The sequence below is a fragment of the Schistocerca cancellata genome, chromosome 1, assembly GCF_023864275.1.
Source record: "Schistocerca cancellata isolate TAMUIC-IGC-003103 chromosome 1, iqSchCanc2.1, whole genome shotgun sequence".
Taxonomy (NCBI): domain Eukaryota; kingdom Metazoa; phylum Arthropoda; class Insecta; order Orthoptera; family Acrididae; genus Schistocerca; species Schistocerca cancellata.
This window is the reverse complement of record NC_064626.1, coordinates 446,924,993-446,950,915: the sequence shown is the minus strand read 5'-3', so window position 1 is coordinate 446,950,915 and position 25,923 is coordinate 446,924,993. Positions and strand designations below refer to the sequence as shown.

Below are 25,923 nucleotides of genomic sequence, written 5' to 3'. Positions count from 1 at the left end.
TCAGCAGGAAAGAGGAAAGGAGGGAAAGACAAAAGGATGTGGGTTTCACTGTTTCATTCTCATAGTTAATACATTTTCCTCGAATTCTGTTGTTCAGTATTCCTAACTTCAATGTTCCTAACATGTCCCTTACTCCACTGAGGCAATTCTCTAGTTTTTAAGTATATATATATATATATATATATATATATATATATATATATATATATATATATATATACTGTTATAATAGAAGGGAACATTCCACGAAGGAAAAATATACCTAAAAACAAAGATGATGTGACTTACCAAATGAAAGGGCTGGCAGGTCGACAGACACACAAACGAACACAAACATACACACAAAATTCAAGCTTTCGCAACAAACTGTTGCCTCATCAGGAAAGAGGGAAGGAGAGGGAAAGATGAAAGGATGTGGGTTTTAAGGGAGAGGGTAAGGAGTCATTCCAGTCCCGGGAGCGGAAAGACTTATCTTAGGGGGAAAAAGGACGGGTATACACTCGCACACACAGACATATCCATCCACACATATACAGACACAAGCAGACATATTTAAAGACTTTAAATATGTCTGCTTGTGTCTGTATATGTGTGGATGGATATGTCTGTGTGTGCGAGTGTATACCCGTCCTTTTTCCCCCTAAGATAAGTCTTTCCGCTCCCGGGACTGGAATGACTCCTTACCCTCTCCCTTAAAACCCACATCCTTTCATCTTTCCCTCTCCTTCCCTCTTTCCTGATGAGGCAACAGTTTGTTGCGAAAGCCTGAATTTTGTGTGTATGTTTGTGTTCGTTTGTGTGTCTGTCGACCTGCCAGCCCTTTCATTTCGTAAGTCACATCATCTTTGTTTATATATATATATATATATATATATATATATATATATATAAACGAAGATGATGTGACTTACCAAACAAAAGTGCTGGCACGTCGATACACACACAAACAAACACAAACGTACACACAAAATTCTAGCTTTCGCAACCAATGGTTGCTTCGTCAGGAAAGAGGGAAGGAGAGGGAAAGACGAAAGGATGTGGGTTTTAAGGGAGAGGGTAAGGAGTCATTCCAATCCTGGGAGCGGAAAGACTTACCTTAGGGGAAAATAAGGACGGGTATACACTCGCGCACACACACACGCATATCCATCCACACACACATACACATATATATATATATATATATATATATATATATATATATATATATATATATTAAAAACAGAGATTCCATGACTTACCAAACGGGAAAGCGCTGGTAGATAGGCACAATAAAAAAAAACACAAAAACACACACAAAATTTCGAGCTTTCGCAACCCCCGGTTGCTTTGTCAGGAAAGAGGGAAGGAGAGGGCAAGACGAAAGGATTTGGGTTTTAAGGGAGAGGGTAAGGAGTCATTCCAATCCCGGGAGCGGAAAGACTTACCTTAGGGGGAAAAAAAGGACGGGTATACACCCACGCAAGCGCGCCACACACACACACACACATACACACACACACACACACACACACACACACACATACATATCAATCCACACATATACAGACACAAAGAGTTTGGGCACAGATGTCAGTCGAGGCGGAAGTGCAGAGGCAAACATCTTTGCCTCTGCACTTCCGCTCGCGGGATTGGAATGACTCCTTACCCTCTCCCTTAAAACCCACATCCTTTCGTCTTTCCCTCTCCTTCCCTCTTTCCTGACGAAGCAGCCGTTGGTTGCGAAAGCTAGAATTTTGTGTGTATGTTTGTGTGTCTACCGACCTGCCAGCACTTTTGTTTGGTAAGTCTCAAAATCTTTGTTTTTAGATATATTTTTCCCACGTGGAATGTTTCCCTCTATTATATATATATATATTTTTTTTCTTAGCCATTCTTGAAATTCATTTGAAGTAGCATATGGTGAGCAAAAACTGTATTTCAGTTAGCAAGAACTAATGTTAAGGTATGGATACATTTTCTGTCATGCCATTTTGGAAAACTGAGAATGTGCACTGCAGTAACTAAAACTGCCCAAAGTACTGTGAATAAACTGCTCAAGAAACATTTTACACCATACATTTATATTCATGTGCAGCAGGGACTGAAAGAATAAGCCTTCCAAAAGTATAAAGATATTGTGAAATAGAAACAAAACAGTAATCAAAATAAAGGCAGCCTGATCAAAAGTACACATTTTAAAATTCTGAATCCGTTGTTGCCTCACCTCATATTATAGCATGCCTGGATCCTCTTAATGTTCAGTCCACAAGGTGGTTAAGACAGGGCAACTCCAGCCCATCCTAGTCTTTGACAGGGGCCTCTCCTCAAGGTCACCCAGTACCAAGCAAGCTCCTTACGGTTCATGTTAGCTGATATTGCAGGCCATTTCATTCAGTTGATTCTGGCTGTCTGGAGGGAAGTGCACTTGTGGATTATTGTCTTGAAAGATGAACTCATTGTCAAAGTGCTGAATTTAAGGCTGGGGGATTTTGTTCCAATATTTAACAGCCCTCTACTTATCCTCAACAGTGACAAGTGGTGTCTGGTATCTGCAACTGATACAATCCAAACTGTGATTGACCTACATTCCTGCTGAACCTATGGATCTGGATGCCTGTGATGTGCAATGGTGCCTACCTGGCTACCTCCACACTCTTCCACAATAATTATTCGGAATCAGACCAATCACGCAACTGTCAGTGAAGAGAAGCTGATTTTGAGTCAGGTTCCAGTCCTAGTGTTCCCTTGCCCACCATCTTTGTGCACCAGAGTGCAGTTCTGCTTTTTTCCCCTCCTATTTTTCATTATGGGTGCCTAGAGGCTACATTGATCACAATTCTGGGTTGACACAACCCTCCCAGTTTCTCCAAAAAAATGTAGCACTTATTTCTATTGCATTTTTCTAGTGGCACATACAAGCCGTAATTTGTAGGTAGCAGTCATCAGCTGGTGGTGTTGACCACAGGCTACCACTGTGAGGCAAATCTTCAGTGTTTCGTGTTTCATAATGGCATTTAAAGTTCAAATGACATCACTGTGGCCCATGGCAATTCAGAGGGTAACTCCTATGGTGATCACTGTCAGGTAACGGGCAAGTTGTGGCACCCCAGAAATTCTAAGTTCGGAGTTGGTGTGGCCTAGTCGGGGCGTCTCGGCAGTCCGCGACTTGTCGGCGGCTGCACAACGGCCTGCAAAGAGCTGTTCAGAAGAGATCTCCATCCCCTCGTACTCTTACAGATTTATGGACAGCCCTGCAGAATTCATGGTGTGAATTCCCTCCAGCACTTCTTCACGCATTATTCATGTCCATGTCATGATGTATTGCAGCACTTCTGCATGCCTGCGGGGGCCCTACACGATATTAGGTAGGTCTACCACTTTCTTTGGCTCTTTGTGTACTTGTAGTGAAGAAGTGCTAGAGGTGGGAAAATCAAGAGCAGGAAGTAGTAATATTGGTCCTCTTCAAGGCTCAATTTTAGGATAGTCCCAGTTCACATGTTATGTATTTGATTTTCCAAGTTCTCTAGATAATAAACACTTTATTACTACGTATTCTGAAGACAAATCTGTTTGGCAGGCAGTAAGTCCAACATAACTGAAGAGATTCAAAACTTTATTAAAAGAAAAAAAAGAAAACTAGAGCTGAAGCAGAGAACTTAAAAGTTAACACAGAAAAAAAGTATTATTCACTTCAAAACAGGTGTTCAAAAGAAATAAAATATTGTGAACAATTACATTTTGTCAAAGATCTTTTCCAGCTGTAAATTTTTGGACCTATACATAGATGACCAGCTTTCATGGAAGCAGTAAGTTGATCATTTCTGCAAAAAAGTGATAGCCAATCTATATACATTAAGAACATTATAGCCATACCTTAATTTTAAATCGTTAAGGACTCTTGTTTTTGGTTTAGCCTTATGCTTTATGCTTTGTCTTATGGAATAAAGATGTGAGGTGCGACCTGTCAAATTAATATGAAAATGGGTTTTCATACTGGAGAAGAGAGCCTTGAGGATTGTAGCAAATGTGAAACAAGGAAAACTACTGAAAAGCCTGTTTGTTGTTTTCAGTATTCTCACAATTTATGCCATATATATGTGTTGCTGCCAAAAAACATTAAGGTCTAAAATACACTCCTGGAAATGGAAAAAAGAACACATTGACACCGGTGTGTCAGACCCACCATACTTGCTCCGGACACTGCGAGAGGGCTGTACAAGCAATGATCACACGCACGGCACAGCGGACACACCAGGAACCGCGGTGTTGGCCGTCGAATGGCGCTAGCTGCGCAGCATTTGTGCACTGCCGCCGTCAGTGTCAGCCAGTTTGCCGTGGCATACGGAGCTCCATCGCAGTCTTTAACACTGGTAGCATGCCGCGACAGCGTGGACGTGAACCGTATGTGCAGTTGACGGACTTTGAGCGAGGGCGTATAGTGGGCATGCGGGAGGCCGGGTGGACGTACCGCCGAATTGCTCAACACGTGGGGCGTGAGGTCTCCACAGTACGTCGATGTTGTCGCCAGTGGTCGGCGGAAGGTGCACGTGCCCGTCGACCTGGGACCGGACCGCAGCGACGCACGGATGCACGCCAAGACCGTAGGATCCTACACAGTGCCGTAGGGGACCGCACCGTCACTTCCCAGCAAATTAGGGACACTGTTGCTCCTGGGGTATCGGCGAGGACCATTCGCAACCGACTCCATGAAGCTGGGCTACGGTCCCGCACACCGTTAGGCCGTCTTCCGCTCACGCCCCAACATCGTGCAGCCCGCATCCAGTGGTGTCGCGACAGGCGTGAATGGAGGGACGAATGGAGACGTGTCGTCTTCAGCGATGAGAGTCGCTTCTGCCTTGGTGCCAATGATGGTCGTATGCGTGTTTGGCGCCATGCAGGTGAGCGCCACAATCAGGACTGCATACGACCGAGGCACACAGGGCCAACACCCGGCATCATGGTGTGGGGAGCGATCTCCTACACTGGCCGTACACCACTGGTGATCGTCGAGGGGACACTGAATAGTGCACGGTACATCCAAACCGTCATCGAACCCATCGTTCTACTATTCCTAGACCGGCAAGGGAACTTGCTGTTCCAACAGGACAATGCACGTCCGCATGTATCCCGTGCCACCCAACGTGCTCTAGAAGGTGTAAGTCAACTACCCTGGCCAGCAAGATCTCTGGATCTGTCCCCCATTGAGCATGTTTGGGACTGGATGAAGCGTCGTCTCACGCGGTCTGCACGTCCAGCACGAACGCTGGTCCAACTGAGGCGCCAGGTGGAAATGGCATGGCAAGCCGTTCCACAGCACTACATCCAGCATCTCTACGATCGTCTCCATGGGAGAATAGCAGCCTGCATTGCTGCGAAAGGTGGATATACACTGTACTAGTGCCGACATTGTGCATGCTCTGTTGCCTGTGTCTATGTGCCTGTGGTTCTGTCAGTGTGATCATGTGATGTATCTGACCCCAGGAATGTGTCAATAAAGTTTCCCCTTCCTGGGACAATGAATTCACGGTGTTCTTATTTCAATTTCCACGAGTGTAGGAACAACCAGAGATGTGAGACATACGAGATTTCTATTAGGTTAACAGAAGATTAACAATAACAGGAAAAAGCCCTTATGTCAAAGATTATGTTTTTCATAATTTCCTACCAAATTACTATAGGATGTTGGCCACAGGTACTTTTACAAACCAATTTAATTCATGACTTCTCCGTAAGTGCCTTTATAACTTGGAACCAACAGAAATGATGACAGTAGCAACAATCCTGTCCTAGCAGCAAGTGCAGTACTAAATTGCACATAAAACCAACTGTTCACAATGGAGTGAAATATCCTAGTGTATAAATTAAATAATTGTACAGCAGTGTAAAAAAACTTCTTTGTGTGCACAAATAATGTTATAATTTTATTTGGTTGACTGCCTTCGTATGGAGAATTACATATTACTAAACAAAATAAACAAACTCCACTGCATCAAAACTGGGCTAGACAGAGGAAACCCCAAAGTAGTGTTATAGGCCCTTTGCTGTTCCTTAGCTATATAAACGATTTGGGAGGCAATATGAGTAGCAGTCTTAGTTTGTTTGCAGATGACGCTGCTGTTTATCAACTAATACAGTCATCAGAAGATCAAAACAAATTGCAAAATGATTTAGGAAAGCTATCTGAATAGTGCAAAAATTGGCAGTTGACCCTAAATAATGAAAAGTGTGAGGTCATCCACGTGAGTACTAAAAGGAATTCGTTAAACTTCAGTTATATGATAAATCAGTAAAATCTACAGGCCATAAATTCAACTAAATACCTAGGAATTACAAATACGAGCAACTTAAATTGGAAGGAACACATAGAAAATGTAACAGATCTACTAAGGATACTGCCTACACTACTCTTTTTCGTCCTCTTTTAGAATACTGCTGCACAGTGTGGGATCCTTACCAGATACGACTGACGGAGTATATCGAAAAAGTACAAAGAGAGGCAGCACGTTTTGTATTAGCACAAAATATGGGAGAGAGAGTCACTGAAGTCATACAGGATTTGGGCTGGACAACATTAAAAGAAAGGCGTTTTTCGTTGCGATGGAATCTTCTCACGAAATTCCAGTCACCAACTTTCTCCTCCAAATCAGAAAATATTTTGTTGACACTGACCTACCTAGGGAGAAATGATCACCAAGATAAAATAAGGGAAATCAGAGCTCGTACGAGAAGATATAGGTGTTCATTCTTTCCATGCACTATACGAGATTGGAATAATAGAGAATTGTGAAGGTGGTTCAATGAACCCTCTGCCAGGCACTTAAATGTGATTTGCAGAGTATCCAAGTAGATGTAGATGAATTATTAAGCATTACCAACTAGATTCATTGGTTGAAATCATAAATGATAATGAAACACTGGCCATCAAAAGAACGAATAGAAGTACCGTGAGCAAAAGCAACAGATTAAACAGAAGCTGGATGAAGGTCAAATTCTTTGTCTGTAACCTCTAAATGAATGCTGAAGAAATAAATGAATGCAGAATGGGCTGTGGTTTAAAAAATTATTCATTTAATAATAGCAATTCATACAATACATTTCGAACTGTAATGTTTTTGCATTATAATTACAATTACTTCCATATTTTGAATGAGACAGCAATATTACACATACCTTGAAACCTTGACCCACCCCACCAAGGACATTTTCAACGGGAATTTTTACATCTTCGTAATAAACTTCAGTTGTATTTGAGGCTTTGATTCCCATCTTCTTTTCTGGTGGGCCAGAAGAAACTCCACCAAATGAACGTTCAACTATGAAGGCAGTTACCTTGTCTTTCACCTCTCCTAAATTAAAAACAAAGACAATCAGTTTTATAATGCGCGCTGTGTGTGTGTGTGTGTGTGTGTGTGTGTGTGTGTGTGTGTGTGTTTGTGTGTCTACCACAAATACACTAAAAATTGCAAAATACGGTGTATCATTCTGAATTGAATGCACATCAAAAGAAGACATTAAAAGCTAAAAAATATGATTTATCACCATTTGAGTGTTTAAGATGTACTACACTAAATGCTTTATACAAAGTACAATGTCTTGCCACCAATATTTCTGAAGAAATCATCATATAATAATGGTACCTGATAGTTTTAGTTAAAAATCTGCAATAAATGGATGGATTAAAAAAATAAGAGTTACTTTTGAGGATATGAGCTGGTAAATTGTATGATCATGCTGTAAAAAAAAAAAAAAAAAACAAGCATGATCATTCATTCATAAATCAGCTACTAAAATATTTACTAAAGGAAGCAGAATTGGGAGTAACAACCTCTTATTATCGTCTGTGCACATCAAAGAAGCAAATGATAATGTGAACATTACGAAGAATTCTATCTGCATTTCATCACAATTCTGCTGTTGGGCATTTTATTTCTAGAGGAAGATTACACGTATGTTATACCTGTGCACTTTCATCATTTGCCCATCACACTCCCAATTTATGTTTTCTTTCCATTGTTTTTTTTTTATTGGTGGGGGGGGGGGGGGGGGGGGGGCTTCCACTTATTTTTAAACCAGAGCAAATGACTGAGTAAAGACAACAGATAATGAAGAAGAAAAATAAAATGTTGATAGCATTCCTAACTGTTTTAATGTTTGCTTACAAAACATACAAGTGTGAACCCCAAATTCAGTTCTAATTACATCTCTTTCTTTTTCTCGAAGTGAAGAGTGACCCAAAATATTACCTCACAGGACATCAACGAATGACAATAGGACGTGTTAAGCAATTTCTAGAATCCCCGAAGTTGGCGAATATTCTTATGGTAGCTGAACCAAATTATTTTAGCACACTGAAAATACAGTGAAACCCCACTTTTTATGGGACTTCAAAAATGTTGTAAAATGCTAGAAAATGTACAATGTGGGAAATAATGTTTTAAGCTGTAAAAGTTGCTTATGTGATACTCTCTTACATTTTCACACTTTATGTATGATATATGTACATAGTAGGCATCAGAATACTTGTCAGGGTCTTGTTTATTATCTGATGAAGGTTTATTAACTAATAAAAACTGCTGCTGTAACTGGAACCAATAACTGTGTAGGAAGTAGGAACATTTGACTCAATTTCACACATCAATCGATGTTTTTGGATATCCCACAGCTGTCATTCATTATTTAAACAATGAAATACTGCACCAGTTACATATTTTTTCATGCTTACACAACGCATTTCAAGAATTTTTTGTCTCTGTCAAGTGCAAATATTTACGCAAGTATTTTGTGTGGTGTCTGCATATGTGTTGTTCTGCATCCCTTACCCTGCAGTCATCCTTTTGAGGTGATAAGGTACTGTGTCTCCTCAGTTATGTAGAAAACCACACACATGCTAAACTATCACTCACATTGATTGTGTAACATCACAAAAAAATACATATGTAGATACTGCACCTCACAATGAGAGTAAATTCTCGAAACATATTTTGCTTGGCATGAAAAAAATATGTAATTGGCGTTGTGCTTAAACTAAAAATAATTGAGCAAAGTGAAGTGAGTGAAGGTGTCAACTAGCACTATAAGTGACCAAACAACAAAAAACACTAAATGTGGTTCAACCAAAGGTGTCACGACGATCACAACAATCACAAAACTGTGCATGCGCAGTAGGGCACCGAGCAGAGCTTGGCAATGGCAGGAGATACAGGATGAATAGTTACAACTTTTACATGTTTACTGGTTCGAATCTGCTGAACTGAGCACCCTGGTGTCCAGAAACTTAACCACATAATATCTGTAAACACTACTTCACAGCCAACATCATGCCAGTGTCTTTTTACATCAGTTTTTTCTCCACGAACATTTTTTATAAAGCATAAATCATGGGAAAACTATAACGATGTTAATGCAAAATCAAGTGCGAATTAACATTGTGGACATAGGAAATTTGACAAAAGCGATAAAAACGTAGTAAATGCTGGGAAACTTCATTCCGGGAACATAAAAGCAGGATTATACTGTATGATTTTTCCAGGTGATATCCATATATACCATCAAGAACTAAAAATTTACTTTCTATTTACTTCTGGCATACTGTGTCTGTATGGGACATGTAAAGTGCAGGCTCATGTTAAGCTCATAACTAAACCAGTGGTAGTGCAGCTACTTTTAGGATCTCCCAAGCTAGCCAAAACAAAGCAAATGAACAAGGCAAACTATGTTTCACAGATTGCCCTGTCACTTTTGTTTCTCAACCTGTGTCTCTCTTCATACACATTATTGACTCAGAAGTGAATTACTTCAACCCACATTGTGGAAAACATGAAGAGTAAATGTCTGCAACCAACCAGGCACATCACGTTACTTTTTAAAGAAGAAAACTGGCAAATGACAAATTCACTAATTATGGTATTTACATATTCACATGATTTCATATGATACCTCACGTAAGGCAAGAATCAAAACCCTCTTTCTATTGCAGGCATCATGCACGACTAATTAAGAGCCATCTGCTGTTCTTGAAATGGCAGTCTTGGTGTGAGTGGAGACCACCTTTCTTTGGCCTTCACTAACTTCTTTGAAAATGACAATGATGGAGTGCACAGGCAGTGGCTGCCCTATCTCCCAATTTTCAACAAGCTGCTGACGTGACAGGAAGTCACTCTGCTACATATTTTAAATTCAGGTTAGCAGATGCCTGCCATTCCGTCACAAACCAGTTCACAACTATACAGAAGACGCAGTGTGATGTACATATACCACAACACAAACATTTGCTGCATAAAGCAGCCAACAAATGTGATACATTTATTACAAAACAAATCTATAAGTAATCAATAAGCAAGAGGAAATTCTGTTGAAACTGTATCTTACAAATGTTTGGAAATACTTCAACCGTAGCTCTAACCAGTCTTTTTAACTCCATAACAAAAGGTCTAGCTTACCCGTTTTCTCATCTTTGACTGGAGTCTGAGCAAATACTGTCATAATTTCTGCTATCCCACCATTGCTAATCCATATCTTGCTTCCATTCAGTATGTAATGCTTTCCATCTGGAGATAAGACAGCTCGGCTCCTGCAAGATATACAGTTGCATCAAGAATGTCTCACTGCAAGATATTTTAAAAATACTTTGTATTGGCCACGGCACATTGTGGTGGGGGCCCCAAACAACAAGGTCATCAGCTGCGAAGCTCTACAACACTACAACTTGATTAAATTGTCATATCATACTAGTCTGTTTGTATATGTAATAACTTTATTGTGCCAATTAATCACACCAAACAAGCAAATACCACCTTAAAATAATTTAATCAGGCAATTTATGCTAGCCAGTCATTTTCTGTTTACAATACAGCCTGTTGCCACATTTTATTGCACTTCTAGCATTCCAAGTGCACTTGTATTACACACACACACACACACACACACACACACACACACACACACACACACACACACACACACCACTAATTCAACTTTGGTCAGGTTTACTACACCCAAATTTCCTACCTGTTGGTGATTGAAAGAACAAATAATGACAGTGTCACATTTCTCTTCTTATGGATTATCAAATTTTTGGGAAAAATAAAAAGCTATAAAAGTTGAATTTCATTATTTTGTATCTCAGTGAATCATTTTCTAAACACAAAAGTAGATGAAGTTTATGAGAAGTGGCAGTAAAAAGTTAATTTTTTTTAGTCTTCAGTAGCATTTGAATTGCATTGCTTGTTCTTACGTGAATTTATATTGTTAGCAAACACTGATGAGAATTTTTGAAGTTTCTTTTGATGATGGTTTTGAGTTTTATTATTATACCAAAGAAGAAAGCAGTGCCCACGTAAAAATAGTAGTAACTGACAAAAAATCTTAGGACCAGCTGGGCTTTTTATTCTGATACATAACTATTAAACTACAAAGTATTTGAAGGGAGCAAATCACTGAAAGTCATGATTCGCATAAAGTGGAGGGAAACTATCACAGTATCATTAATTTACAAGTGATAAGTCTGTTTATGAAAGTTGAGTTCATTTTGCAACTTAGCACTTTTTGTCCAAATTTCCTTTGCCCCTATCAGAGGTGAGTACAGGGAGCATTGGGATCAGCTCTGCCACACAGACAGATTATTAAAATAGAGAGGTGAGAAAGGGAGATTTTTCATCTCTGCTTAATTGAACATCGTCACTATAAGTGTAAATGGTCATCATTTTCCCATATTTTTCACTCACAAGGAAAATGCATGATCTCAAATGCTCACAACAGCATGAAAATGTACGCAGAATAAAAATCACTCATCCCAAACATGGTGGTATGAGCCATTCACAAGCAAAATTGCACATCTTACAACAATAGAGAGTTGAATGATAGATAATCTACTCTAGAGGAACTTTGGTAACACGAAGGAACAGCATACTGATGTGATAGAATGGGGGAGGGGGGGGGGGGGAGGGGAACACATTTCAATGACAAGCCTTATTGCTACGTAGACTAATTACATCATCTGGACAACCAGTTTTTTTCTTCTGGCCTGATAGTATTGCACAGCTATTTTGTCTTCAGAGTGCAAATGTGGGATTTCAATGAAATGGACAAGGCAAAATGTAAGAGAACAATATGCTCATCGACCAAAGCCATAGTCTCAGACTTAACATCACATTGCATTCAGAGAGTCCAACATCAAACACCCCACTAAATACATTTTCAAATGATGATGATGATGATGATGATGATGATGATGGAGTCAGTGCTGAAAGTGATGTCTGATGATGAAATAATGATTGTGTGACTTAACTTATGATAAAGACTGAATAGCTGTTCAACAATATAAGATCAGTGTAAAAGGTGGTTGTTTGGATTGCATCATTATTTTAAGCAAAAGGAAATATAGCAATAAGTCACAGCATTGAATGCATGTGTTTTTGACATCACATCAATATTTTATTTGTTTGAGTTACCAAAGTTCCCCTGTTGGATATAAAATTGGTGATCATTTACGTGGTAAGATGCACAGAAATGACTTATAGCACTATTTTTGAAATGAGTGATTACATTCTCGCACATTTTTGTGAGGTTCTGAATGTCGAAGATCATGCACTTCCCTTGTGAGGAAGTGTATTATAATTGAAATCTGACTCATTCCGCATCATAATGAGAAGTCACAATTATGGTCCATGGAAAATGCAAGAAACTAAACTAGATTAAGAACTGACAACTGAGGTTTTAGTTATGGTATTTTGTAGTAAAAACCAATCTGCAAGCACTACATGTTTATTTGTCTATCATCTTCATATCTACAGAACCACATTTTGGATTTGCACATTACACATGCTTCACTTTCCCCTCTAAGGATAAACAATAATTATTTTATGAGAATAACATCTTGTATGACATTTAAAATAAAAGCTTCCTACTGACATTGAATGTTGGACAGAGGTTTTTTTACTAATACAGATTGCAAACTTTCAATGGCAGGAGGGTGATTAATATTGTACATTCATTTTAAATTCACTGAAAACATTTTTATTTTTTATTTATTTATTTATTTTTTGCAAAGGCAAGAACTACCTCATTTCAGTTTATTTGGGGATAAAAAGAGATTTAAGCTTGTACATACCAGCTAGAAAAACAAAAATCTCCAGATACTGAAAAATGACAAAGTGTTCCTTATTAGCTCTTTCTCCTATAATTTATTAGAATACTTGCGATATACGCGTTCTTCACAATGGAGGGTAAAGAAGGATCTTTGCAAACTTTTTAGGAGTCTATAATCAATAAAAACAGTAGCTTTATGGGATCATTTTTTTCAGCAAATTCATTTTTCCTACCCGAGAAGTCAAGCACACTATGTGGAACCATTACATCCTTATATCCTAGCCAAGTAAATTCAATGTTAGTTTGTATTTATAAAGATAAGATTGCAGCACTTAATTCTGTCACTGACGTAAACTTCCGAAAATACTTTGCCACTGAGGTAAAAAAAAAACTAACAGCCCAGCTGTTGGTTCTTTGGTGTATTATACTGTCACTAAGGTGAACATCCAAACTTTTACACTGACCAGACTCCTGAACCTACAAATTACAATGTCTTTTTTTTTTTTTCTCGGTGGTCTGATTTAGATGAAATAAAGGCTATATGTTGTCCCTGTGAAAATTCCTCTAGTAGTTTTGGAGATTAGTGTGTTCAAACAGACTGACATGATGGTTATACAGTTTTATTATTACTACAGATTTGGTCTCATGTATGTAAATTTCAGTGAATGCTTAGTAGTAGGAGACAGTGTAGGCAGAGAACAATGGCCTTTATGTTAAGTAGCTGCTTTTTTCCAAAATTCTTATCACCTTATCGAACCAGCATCACTCCCTGATGAAGGCTCAGTTAAGCAAAATGCAGCATATTCTTTTCCTGTTGTTACTCGTGGAAGATACTTTTTCTTTTGTTCTGGTGTTCCAAACAACAGGATTCCCTAAAATTAAATAAAAACACAATCAGTTACTTGCTTATAGTCATACTATGACTACAACAACTTAATTATTATTCACAATATACCGGTACAAAAGAACAGAACAGAAAGAAAATTAAAAACTGATTCAAGAATTCTGTTGGCAGTTGCAAAGGGAAGAAAACGCACTGTATGGTTTTTCCAAGGGCACAACCAACATTATCCAAGGGAATTACGTTGTATACACAGAATGTAAGACAAATAAATTTTTTCAGCATTTTACTGTTATTTTTGCACATAGTCACTAACAATTGTTTCAGAGATTTTCCACTATGCCACCTTCCTAAAACCATGAGCCCACAGATAATATTACAAAATTTTGCATCCTCCTCCTGTACATCTGTGAAAGACCCAAACAGCAATAAACTGAGACTGTAAGGCGAATGTGGCAGAGAAGCCCCGGCAAATTTTGCGATATTCTTGATAGTGGTGTAACTGTTATTAATTGCGGTTGTTTTTGATTCATACTCAGACTTTTGATTTAGCCAACATGTACTTGGACCATTCTAAAACTAGTTTCAATAGACTCGATGGTACCACTGGTTATCCCATCAGTATTCCAGCAGTGCCCAGAACTTTTTTAGGGTTGGATATTGACCTTCCTAAATTCTACTGACTTCCTTGTGGATGTTGACATTTACTGGTCACGCTGCACCTCCTCTCTATTGATAATGCTGGTTAAGAAATGATATGTGTAACTGGGAAGGTTCTCCACCATACAAGATGTGACACCATACAAGATGTGAAGGCTAGGTGCACACATACTTTTCACTTTTTTGGAAACTAGTTGACCATACTGCATCCACTACAAAACGTTTAGCAAACATCAGTGGATATCAGTGTGTTCAAACTATACTGCAGAGAGAAATTCCATAGGACACTGTATGCCCACAATTTATCATCACCACCATCACCGATTCCCGAACTCAGACATACGTCCTATGATTTTTTTTCACTTAATTTGTTTTTAGGACAAATGCCAGTATCTAATTACTGTCTTGCATTCTCTTCCTTCGTAGCTGTCTTTGTGAACAGATGGAAAAAAAGGTGGTGTCTCACGATATTATTTTAAATAAGCTGAATTATACTAATATGAATAATTACTTTATTCATTTGTATTATTCAATTTACTCATTGTCCTCATCTGATAATTTTCAATGTTTTTCGGCAAATATTCATTGTTGGTACTCATATTACGATGATGCAATGGATCAGCTGCCATAATTACAGGCTTATGTGCTCACAAAACTTTCCAGAAAATGAACGTATCTTCATTCATGTGGTATACACCACTTATAACAAACACCGAACAACGCGCTCCAGTACGCGGCCACCAAATACATCGCCGGCCGCACTTCTCTGGGCGCCCCTCTGCCTCCATCGCTGGCCATCTTCACACGCACGCTCCCTTAACGTGGCCGAGAAATACATCGCTGGCCGCACTTCTCCGGGCGGCTCGCGGCTACCATCGCTGGCCGCCTTCGCGCGCGCGCGTTTATCAGCACACAGCAATTGGCTGCACCAGGAAACATTGTGATTGGTTTTCCCTGGAAAACAGCAACCCCAGCCGATGGCTCCATTAACTAGCAAGCCTTATATAAACCCGGCCGCCACTGCAAACGACAGTTCTCATCAGGAAGTGCAGTACGCCGTGTTCCAGCTGCTTGTGGATGACTCGCCGCACCACTCGAAGGTTACCTGGCTGCTCGGCGGAACATCTTGCGACTTCACTTGGAGAGACTGAACTTCACTGGACTTGGAAATAATTATGGGACATACACCCCACCATGCACATTCGGACATTGGTATAACCAAACTTTAATTCTGCATTACTTCTGAGTGTGAGCCTGGGTAGACGCTTGGCTAACATAATTGCTAAAAAGTGATTTGTGATTTAATAAACCGGACTGAAGAGGTTATTGTGTTATTCCTGGTTATAACAATTCAGTTGCATGATAACAAAATCTGATGCCAATTTATGAGCATCATTTTATTGTAGATTTAATTTTGATGCACAAATGTGATTAATTATCTTCAAACTGTCAAGCATCATCATGTTAAAGATAGGCATACAACACTGGCTTTGCCGATTTTTGTCGTTCATATCCACTTTAATTACCCTTTCTCTCTTTGGCCTTTTATATTCACTAAAACAACACACTAACAACTAACTAAATGGAAAGGGCAATTATAACACCTCTACACCAGTAGCCATCCTGAAACATTGCTCCACTGTCACTATACTTCACAACAATCTTGACAACAGAGCACTAGCAGAAGGGTTCAACTTTACACTTAAAGTAGTTGCAAGGTGGCAGTGAGTGAGTGATGTGTGCCAATTTGGCTCACAAGTTTACCTGAAATTTGGAGGGGTTATCAAGCAGTTAGACTGCTCTGTATATTCAAGATTCACGTGACAAGGGTGTAGTGTCACATTAGCAACTCATTTTGAGTATATGTTACATGATTCTGTTTTCAAAATGAAAAAAACCTAATAACACACAGCACTACCAAAAGCCATGCCACTGAGAATGCTGGGGTCAGGCCAACACTGGTAGCTGCAGCCACATTGCTTGGCATCGCTGACATCACCACACTCGTCAAGGCTGAGGTTAATGCCACTCTTCAAGCACAGGACATACTTTGGCTTCTTTTCCAGACCATCACAGATGCTATCACTGCAGCAGTGATGGACAGAATACAGCAATCTTTGGGGGTGAATGTAAGTGAGATCTGTGCTCTGAACAAACCATTTAAAGAAACTGAGGATAGGGCACAATTGCTCGAACAGAAATTGGTCCTGAAATCTGACAAACTTGAACTTTTTGTTGTGCCTCTCTGTGACTCAGCATCTCCACTATATCCTTTTCATAATATTGTTGCAGTCCATCCTGGAGCAGAGAAGAAACTCACAAAATCATGTCTGGTAACACAAGACCATCTCACCGCTGAAAGATTAGCATTTCAAACAATGAAATTTTGAGATTTGGGCTACAAAACATATGGACAAATGATGCCAGGATAATGGTGAATACCATAATGGAAAATATCCATTTCTGATGCAGATGAACTTTAATCCTGTGCTTTATGAGTTAAGCACATGACAACTCTTGTTGGCACTAGCTTGTGTGTTTATACTTTTATTGAATATTATAGTTGACCATAACTTAACTAATGTGCTAACTGCTATTGCAAAAATGACCACTTAGTCAACCACATGTAACAGCAACACCAACTGTCCTATTACATTCACTAAGGGAACTACTTCACTGTTCATGGAGGACTCTCCTTGTAGGGAAACGGACTGAATGTCTTAAATTTTTTGTCCCATTGCAGTCCTAATTAGATACACCATTAGAATACAATATCTTTAAAAGACATCATGTTGTACTGAATCAAAACCTTTTGAAATCTCTACAAACACCAGTTTTGCTAAACCAATAACACCGAGGATATCATGTTTGAAGTGCCCAAGTTGAGTTTTACATGGTGTCATATTCAGAGGCCATGCTGATTTCCACGGAAAAGCTTATTTTGTTCCAGATGGGTTATAATGTTTGAACCAAGAATGTGTTTTAGTATTCTGCTCCAAACAGATGTGAGTGACATAGGATGGTAGGCCAGTGAATCCATTCTACTTCCTTTTTTGTGTATGAGTGAGGCCTGTGCTCTTTTGAAGTCATGGGGAACATAACTCAAGGGATCAGCAGTACATCAAGTTCAACAGCAGAGTTAGTTCACTGACATATTATGTACAGAACTTTGAAAGGACTCCGTCAGGCTCTGGGGACTTAATGAGTTTTAGAAATTTAAGCTGCTTTTTTCCATCATTCATAGTGATTACTACATCACCTTAACAGCGGTACACTTATGGCTGTTGAATGGTGGCATCATACTTTTTCTTACATGAAGAATTTAATTTTGATTTGCTGTTTTATATTTTGATTTCTTTTTGATCTACAAGCCTCTGGACATTGATTTTTTACTTTCTTTTTTAAACATATGGACAAAATTTCTTGAGGTTCTGGAGCAGGTCCTGTAAAAAAGGTTTCTCACAAAAGTTAAAAGGCTTTGTGTATTGTCCTTGTGGTAGCCAAATGAGTTTCAACTAACATCTGCACAGTTTATGAAGCATGATGGTGAAGTAATACTAGACATGAAGGCAATGCTGAGCCTGCATATTTGCATACTGAATCAATGTCCGTATGAATATGTTTACTTCAAGCTTGTGAGATTTCAGTCAGAGAAAACCCATTACTGAGAATGCTTACACCGTTCCTCAAATTATCACTCATCACATAATTACTAATTACTTAAAAACAAGAATTTGAAGCATGTACATACATTTTCCAGTATGTTAATGGTTCTACAAATAGCAAAGAAATGATGCCTGTTTTCTGTTAGCTTTTGGTAACATAAACCATAAATTTGAGACTTACCTTAAAACCAATAGACTGATGCGCACCCAATGTAATGCCAACAGCGAGATCATGAGCACCAACAATTTCGACTAGTCTAGCGTATTGAGTATTTGTAAGTCCCAGACCGCCAAGTTCAGTAGGAACTTGAAGCCCAAAACATCCTAGATCCCAGAGGCCAGTTAAAGTGTTGTCTTCAACACGTTCCAACGAGTCATTCTTGGCAGGGTCATTCACTTCCTGCAATTTATTTATATAAATAATGAATGAGATGAAAATAAAATATCACTTCAATAAAGAAAATCTGCTGTTAACTATAACTTACATAAAATATTAAAGAGTAACAAAACAATTCAGCATTCAATTTTTCCCTCCATGCTCCAATAAAAAATGAGACATTGAATAAGGGCCTGCTTCTGTAAGCACCAGTAGCCAACAACATGCCCATGATAGACAAAAAAGAAAACTGAAGACCAAAAGAGGTGCCACAGTGGTTAGCACACTGGACTCGCACTTGGGAGGACAACAGTTCAAAACCACATCCAGCCATCCTGATTTAGGTTTCCCATTATTTTCCTAAATTGCTTCAGGCAAATGCCAGGATGGTTCCTTTGAAAGGTCATGGCCAACTTCTTTCTTCCCCATCCTTCCCCTAATCCAATGGGCCCAATGAGCTCGCTGTTTGGGCCCTCCACCCATATCCACCAACCAACCAAATTTAAGAATTTAACATGCAATTGCGGATGATGTCATTACAGATGAAGCACAAATTTGGACTGTAGAAGGAAATCAGCTGTGTCTTTTAAAAAGGAACCATTCCAAAATTTGCCTTAGGGAAATCATTCATGATTGAATACATCTAATATCGTCAGACAAATGAGTGAGAAAATCTAAACATGCTACTGCCATAAATGAAGCAGTACCAGATGAAGCTTCTACCAGTTTGTATCGGGTTTCCCTTTGATGTATCATATGTCACTGACTTCTAAACCTATGCTGAAACTGATGTCTGCAAAAATAAAAAGTAACATCCAACTGCTGGTTCACATGTCTTAAGAGTCTGACAGTACCCGTGAGTTAACTCTTACCTCTATCAGAGTGATTTTTTGGTTCAGTGCTTTCCTAGCTTACCACTTCACAACAACATTACTGATAGTGCAGCTGAATACACGTAAGTCCTGTGAAATTACTGACGGGATGCTACACTTCCACAGTTATGCTGTATTCCATAATTATATGATTGGACCGCCCACCATCACACACAATGTATCCAGCAAACTGTTATGAGACACTTGGCCTTAGTGTAGTTGCAAGCATTCGCACATACCTGAAAAAACTTTTCTGTTGGATCCACCAACATACTTAAAGAATCCCTCTGTTCTGCATTTAACACCTCTGGGTATGGGAAAACTTGTGCCGTTTCTGCGAGTCCACGGAATAAATTCATGGTAAATGACTGACTTTCCTTGGGTTGAGAGCTTTCTTTTGGTTTAGAGGCATCACTCTTCTTGGCTGGTTGTGCAGCTGTTGCAAGTGCACTGTAAAAGAAATTATTGTAATTAATGAACGCAGTTAACTTCATATAGTACAAAAACCACTTGTTTTTAGTCTAAAAAATTAACAGACCAACCTTTTTTCTCATTCAGTCTAAATTGAAGGCTAAAAAATAATTAATGTAAAACAATGAAATTTCAGGAATACATTTGTCTGTTGTAACTAACATATTTAAGTCATTCACACTGCAAGATCAATGGTTAATGTAAGCATGACATAACCACTGCACACGCGAAATGCTGGTATATTAATAAACGGTATAACTGCCAGAATGTTGAATGCAAGCATGCGAACGTGTATGCACTGTGTTGTATAGGTGCTGGATGTCAGTTTGTGGGATGGAGTTCCATCCCTGTTGCATTCAGTTGGTCAATACAGGGACAGTAAATGTTTGTGGATAAAGCTGGAGTCATTGTCAGATGGGCTTGATTGGAGACAGATCTGGAGATTGAACAGGCCAAGACAAAATTTTGACACACTCTAGAGCATTCTGGAAAACACCCGCTGGAATGCTGCTCATGAATGGCAACACAGCAGGTTGAATCACTAGACTGACTTGTAAACTTGCATGGGATAACCACGAGAGAGCTCCTGCTGTCACACAAAATCACACCCCTGGCAGTAACTCCAGATGTAGGTCCACTGTGTCTAGCATGCAGACAGTTCAGTTTCTGGCCCTCAACTGGCCTCTTAACCAACATAGTCATTGGCACTGAAGCAGAACCAGCTTTCATCAGAAACCACAGCACTCCACCCTACCCTCCAATGAGCTCTCACTTGACACTAATGAAGTGGCAAATGACAGTAGTTTTGGGTCAGTGGAATGCACACTACAGGACATCTGGCTTGGAGCTGTCCTCAAAGTAACTAATTTTTAACAGTTTGTTGCATCACTATGGCACCAACTGATGGTGAGATTGCAGCTGCTGATGTGTTACGATGCACCAGAGACATATGCCAAACACAATGGTCTTCACTCTCGGCAATGTCATGTGACTGTCCAGAAGCTGGTCTCCTTGCGAATGCATATTGCCAAGACCATTGCTGCCAGTAATGATGTACAGTGGCTACACTACTGCCAAGTCTTCCTGCAGTATCACAGAAGGAACATTCAACTTCTTGTAGCCTTTTTACACGGCCTTGTTGAAACTTATGAGGTGTTCTTTGTCGCCTTAAAGGCAGTCTTGGCTAACATCAACTGACCACATACAGTCTCAATGGTAACTAATTGTTACAACCTTTACAGCATGCATTTAAAGCAAATATGATTTGCATCCTCATAGTCACACTACTAGCACCGCTCTTAAGCAACTAGTATGAAATTTGAATAGATGTCATGTTTCAGATGTAGAAACATGCCTGCCAACTTTTGCTTATGTGACAACTCCTCCTTGGTGTTGCAACTTTTTTTTCCATCAGTGCATATCACATTATTTTGGGGTGTTTCAAGTCTGTGTTTGTGCTTGCCAGTTACCCCACCCAATTTGCACCTTACTGGTTGGCACTGACTACAGCAATCTCTGTGCCAATATACTGTGTGGTCAGTCTGCTGATGATCACGTCCTGGGTTAGTACCCTTTTCAAAGCCAGCCCATAATTTCATTTCTTCCTGTTGAGAGGTAGTTAAGCAATAGGCTTTGTATAAAGACTCGATTTATTTATGATGATTTTCATATTGTGTACTCATACCATTACTGATCTACTATATGTACTTCAGTTCATTGTGTGTCTTTAAACCCACTCTCCACATCATACCACCTGAAACATACTGACTGTTGGCTCTGTGTTTTCCTACATAAAATAAGCCATCCATTTTGTAGTGTTTGAAATATGTCCAAATATCACCATTCTTACAGCAAACAAGAAAAGAACAATAACTTCATTATAATGATTATCATTGTTAAATACGAAATCTTGACTTTTCTACAGCCTTTGCTTCCAAGTTATGTTCTGATATGTCAAACTCTACTCACTTTTCTCTCCATAAATAATAGTTTGTTGGAGATGCCCAGGGGGCTGCTTGAAAGAGTATTAAATGGAGATGATCTATTTGAATGGAAAACTATGTTACATATGACCAGTGCATAAGAAAGGGTCATGTACTGAACCAAAAAATTGTAGAGGGTTGGTAGTAATCTCTTTCACCGGAAGACTATACTTGAATGTATTCCTCTTCACAATCAAAGTAATATGTGAAAAATGCGCAAAGGTTAGATTGCAAACCCATGTTGCATTGATTCACCTAGAGAAAGAGCATGATAATGTGCTCACCAACTAATCGGGGGGAAAGCTGAGAAAGACAGAAGTACATCAAATATTGCAAAGGGTTGTCATGATACTACATGAATAACACAGTGAGAGTAAGGATTGGCAGCAGCTGTACAGAAGAATTCAAGGCGAATAAGGGTCTGTGGCAGGGATGCGGGCTGTCACTGACTAACCCGTATCAAGGAGCAATTCTGCAGACTTGGCTTAGTGAATGCCAGATTATGTGAGTCACAGTAGAGGACACCAAGATATTTAGAGTGTATTTTGCACATGACTGTATTGTACTAGCAGATGATGATGATGATTGAGTTATGAGATAAGAAAGCTTAAAGAACAATACAATAAGGCCGGACTGAACATGAACAAGAAGTGAGAGTACCTGGCCACTGGAATGGAAAAAGTTAATAATTTGGAGGTAGACGAAGAATAAACAGGGCACAAGTAATGATGAAATCACTAGTAAGATTTATAAAGGGTGAGCGGTAATTAGAAAGAGAATGTAGCTTGAAGTGTAGATCTGAAAAGAGTAGAAGCCTCAGATATAGAAAAAAATAAATAAATAAGTAAGTAAGAATTAAATGCTTGGCACTGAGATGGATTACATAACATGAAACTCAAGCTATACTAGGGTGGATAGGATAAGAAATTACACAGTCTGACAAAGGACGAAAATGGATATGGATATCTGTGACGACATCCAACAAAAATAGTTCATGTGGTCTTCCATGTGAATAAGAAGCCAAAGAGGATACTATAATGGATTCGATCCCAGTTGAAGGAAAGGTTTTGGTTTTGTTTTGCTTTTGGGCGCAAATAACAACTGGGGTCATTCGCGCCCAATTCAAAACTACAGAAGACTGAGAGGAGTTAAAAAACAACTATACGTCAGTCCCAATTGACATAATACAAGACAGCTGAAAACAGGCATGTAGAAAAAGGGCTAAAACAGACACCATACAGAAATGGAGGTGCAAAACTAAAAATTAAACGGCCTTCGCCATATTGCCTTGGCGGATAAAAAGTAAAATGGCCGATAACTCAGACGGCAAATCCAAGTGGAAACGTAAATGGTTAAAAAATGGGAATTCCATCAGAAAAAGGCGGACAGTTAAAACTTGGGCGCAATGTGTACAAAGTGTTGGGGTAGCACCACTTATCAAATGATGGCTAAAAAGGCAGTTCCCAATACCAGCCTTATTAAAATGACCTCCTCCCAGCAGGACATCCCAGAGCAGGTCGTCTAAGCCTCTGGGAGAGGATTAATAAGCTGGAGCTTATTCCCATGAAGGGAGGACGAATGGCGATGCCAAAGGGACACCACCACCTGATAGACAGCAACACAGAGATCATCATCAGAGGGAACATAGGAACTCGCGGGCTGAGGTATGAGGACTGCAGCCTTGGCAACAGCATCAGCAGCCTCGTTTCCTGGCAGACCAATATCAAAAGGAACCCATAAAAACATTGCACTGGCTCCATCAAGAGTGAGCTAGTGACAGTTTTCCTGGACCCACTGCACTAAGGGATGGGCGGTGTACTGTGCACATAGACTTTGAAGGGCGCTGTGTGAGTCTGAGCACAAGACAATTGAAAAGGCTGTGTCACCAGATGTACTCCACGGCCTGATACAGGGCAAAGAGCTTGGCTGTAAATACTGAGCAGTGTGAGGAAGCCAATATCAAAGACAGGTGCCAACGACAAAAACACACCCGATGCCATGGTCAGTCCGAGAGCTATCAGTGTAGACAAAGGTACTATCATGAAGTTCCATGCGAAGGTCGTGAAACTGAAGGCGATAGACTGAGGCTGAAGTAGTGTCCTTAGGAAGCGAATGAAAGCCAATGTTAACATGGGCTGCTTCACGAAGCCAAGGTGATGAAGGGTTCACACCCACTGGAAAAGCTGGAGGTAGTGTGAAGTTAAGCCACCGTAGCAAGTGCCAAAAGCAGACTCCAGGAAGTAACAGAGGAGAGGGACGCGGCCCGTAAACGGCATGCATTGAGGAGAAGTCACAGCAGTAGGACATTGGTAGTTCTACAGCTTCAGCATACAGACTATCAACTGAGCTTGCGTAAAAGGCACCTGTGGCCAAGCGGATGCCACTATGGTGTATAGTATTGAGACGGCGTAAGAGGGGTGGACGTGCAGACACATAAACAAAGCACCCATAGTCGAGTTTCGACTGGACAAGGGACTGGTACTAATGGAGGAGGGTAGTTCGACTGGCACCCCAGGAAGTACCATTGAGGACACGTAGGTCATTGAGGAACCATGTACAGTGGGCTGCCAGGTAAGACACATGGGAGGACCAAGAGTGTTTCCTATTGAGCATGAGCCCCAGGAATTTCGTAGTTTCAATGAAAAAAAGGGCAACAGGCCCAAGATGTAAAGATGGTGGGATAAACCAATTGTGTCACCAGAAATTCATACAGACAGTTTTGGCAGTGGAAAAGCGAAAGCCATTGTCAATGCTCCAGGAGTAAAGACGATCATGACATTGCTGAAGAACGCCACTCAGGGAGACAGGTCTGTAGAGAACTGCAATAGATGGCAAAATCATCAACAAAAAGGGAGCCAGAGATGCCCAGCAGGAGACATGCCATTATATGGTTAATGGCAATAGCAATAAGGACAATGCTCAGGATGGAACCCTAAGGCACATTTTCCTGAATAAAGGTGTCCAAAAGGCAGAACCCACAAGCAAATTGAAAACTCAGTGTTTTAAAAATGCATGAAGGAAACAGGGCAGGCAGCCACAGAAGCCCACGTGTAAAGAGTACGGAGGATACCAGTTCTCCCGCAGGTGTCTTAGGCCTTCTCCAAATCGAAAAACACGGCCACAGTCTGGGATTTCTGCAGAAAACCATTCGTCATATGGATGGACAAAGTAATGAGATGGTCAACTACAGATTGCCACACTCTAAATCCACATTGTACATTAATCAGTAAATTGCGAGACTCGAGCCACCATACCCGCCGGGCATGAATCATACATTCCATCACCTTGCAAATGCAGCTGGTAGGAGAGATGGAGCGGTAGCTAGAAGGAAGGTTTTTGTCCTTACTGGGCTTAGGTATGGGTATGACGGTGGCTTCACGCCAGCATCTGGGAAATGTGTCCTCTGCCCAGATGCGGTTGTATGTATTACGCAGAAAGTGCTTGCCAGCTAGAGAAAGGTGCTGCAGCATCTGAATATGGATTGTATCCGGCCCTGGGATGGAGGATCGGAATAGAACAGAGCATGATCTAGCTCCCTCATAATAAAGACTGCATTGTAGCACTCACAATTTAGAGAAGAGAAGGGTATCGCCCGAGTCTCCCCCGCTCGTTTCCAATGGAGGAAGGCAGGGTGATAGCGAGAAGAGCTCAAAATTTCCACAAACTGGCAGCCCAAGGTGTTGTAGATAGCGATAAAGTCCACAGTGAGAACATCTGCTACTGTCAGACCAGAAACTGGGGAATGGATCTGGGTCCCGGAGAGCCATCTGAGGTTGGGCCACACAACAGAGGAAGGGACAGAACTGTTCAAAGAACTAGTGAATGAAATCCAGCTAGCTCTTTTGCTATCCCAAAGAACGCAATGACACTTTGCATGCATCTGTTTATAATGAATGTTGTTTTCCATCGTTAAGATGATGGTTGAAAATGCTGAGAGCACGTCTCCGTGCGTGAATTGCATCGCGGCATGCCTCAGTCCACCAAGGGT

The 25,923-nt window shown here is 40.2% G+C and overlaps 1 protein-coding gene across 1 annotated transcript in view; it reads right to left on the bottom strand.

Moving 5' to 3' along the window:
• Positions 1-25,923, bottom strand: part of LOC126176748 (very long-chain specific acyl-CoA dehydrogenase, mitochondrial) — a 56,160-nt gene that overhangs the window by 18,982 nt on the left and 11,255 nt on the right. The window contains exons 2-6 of the mRNA XM_049923920.1: positions 19,722-19,932; positions 18,416-18,634; positions 13,816-13,940; positions 10,422-10,552; positions 7,153-7,328 (exon numbers count right to left, since the gene is read on the bottom strand). Coding sequence (XP_049779877.1) covers positions 7,153-7,328; positions 10,422-10,552; positions 13,816-13,940; positions 18,416-18,634; positions 19,722-19,932 — 862 coding nt within the window. The remainder of the gene's footprint in view (positions 1-7,152; positions 7,329-10,421; positions 10,553-13,815; positions 13,941-18,415; positions 18,635-19,721; positions 19,933-25,923) is intronic.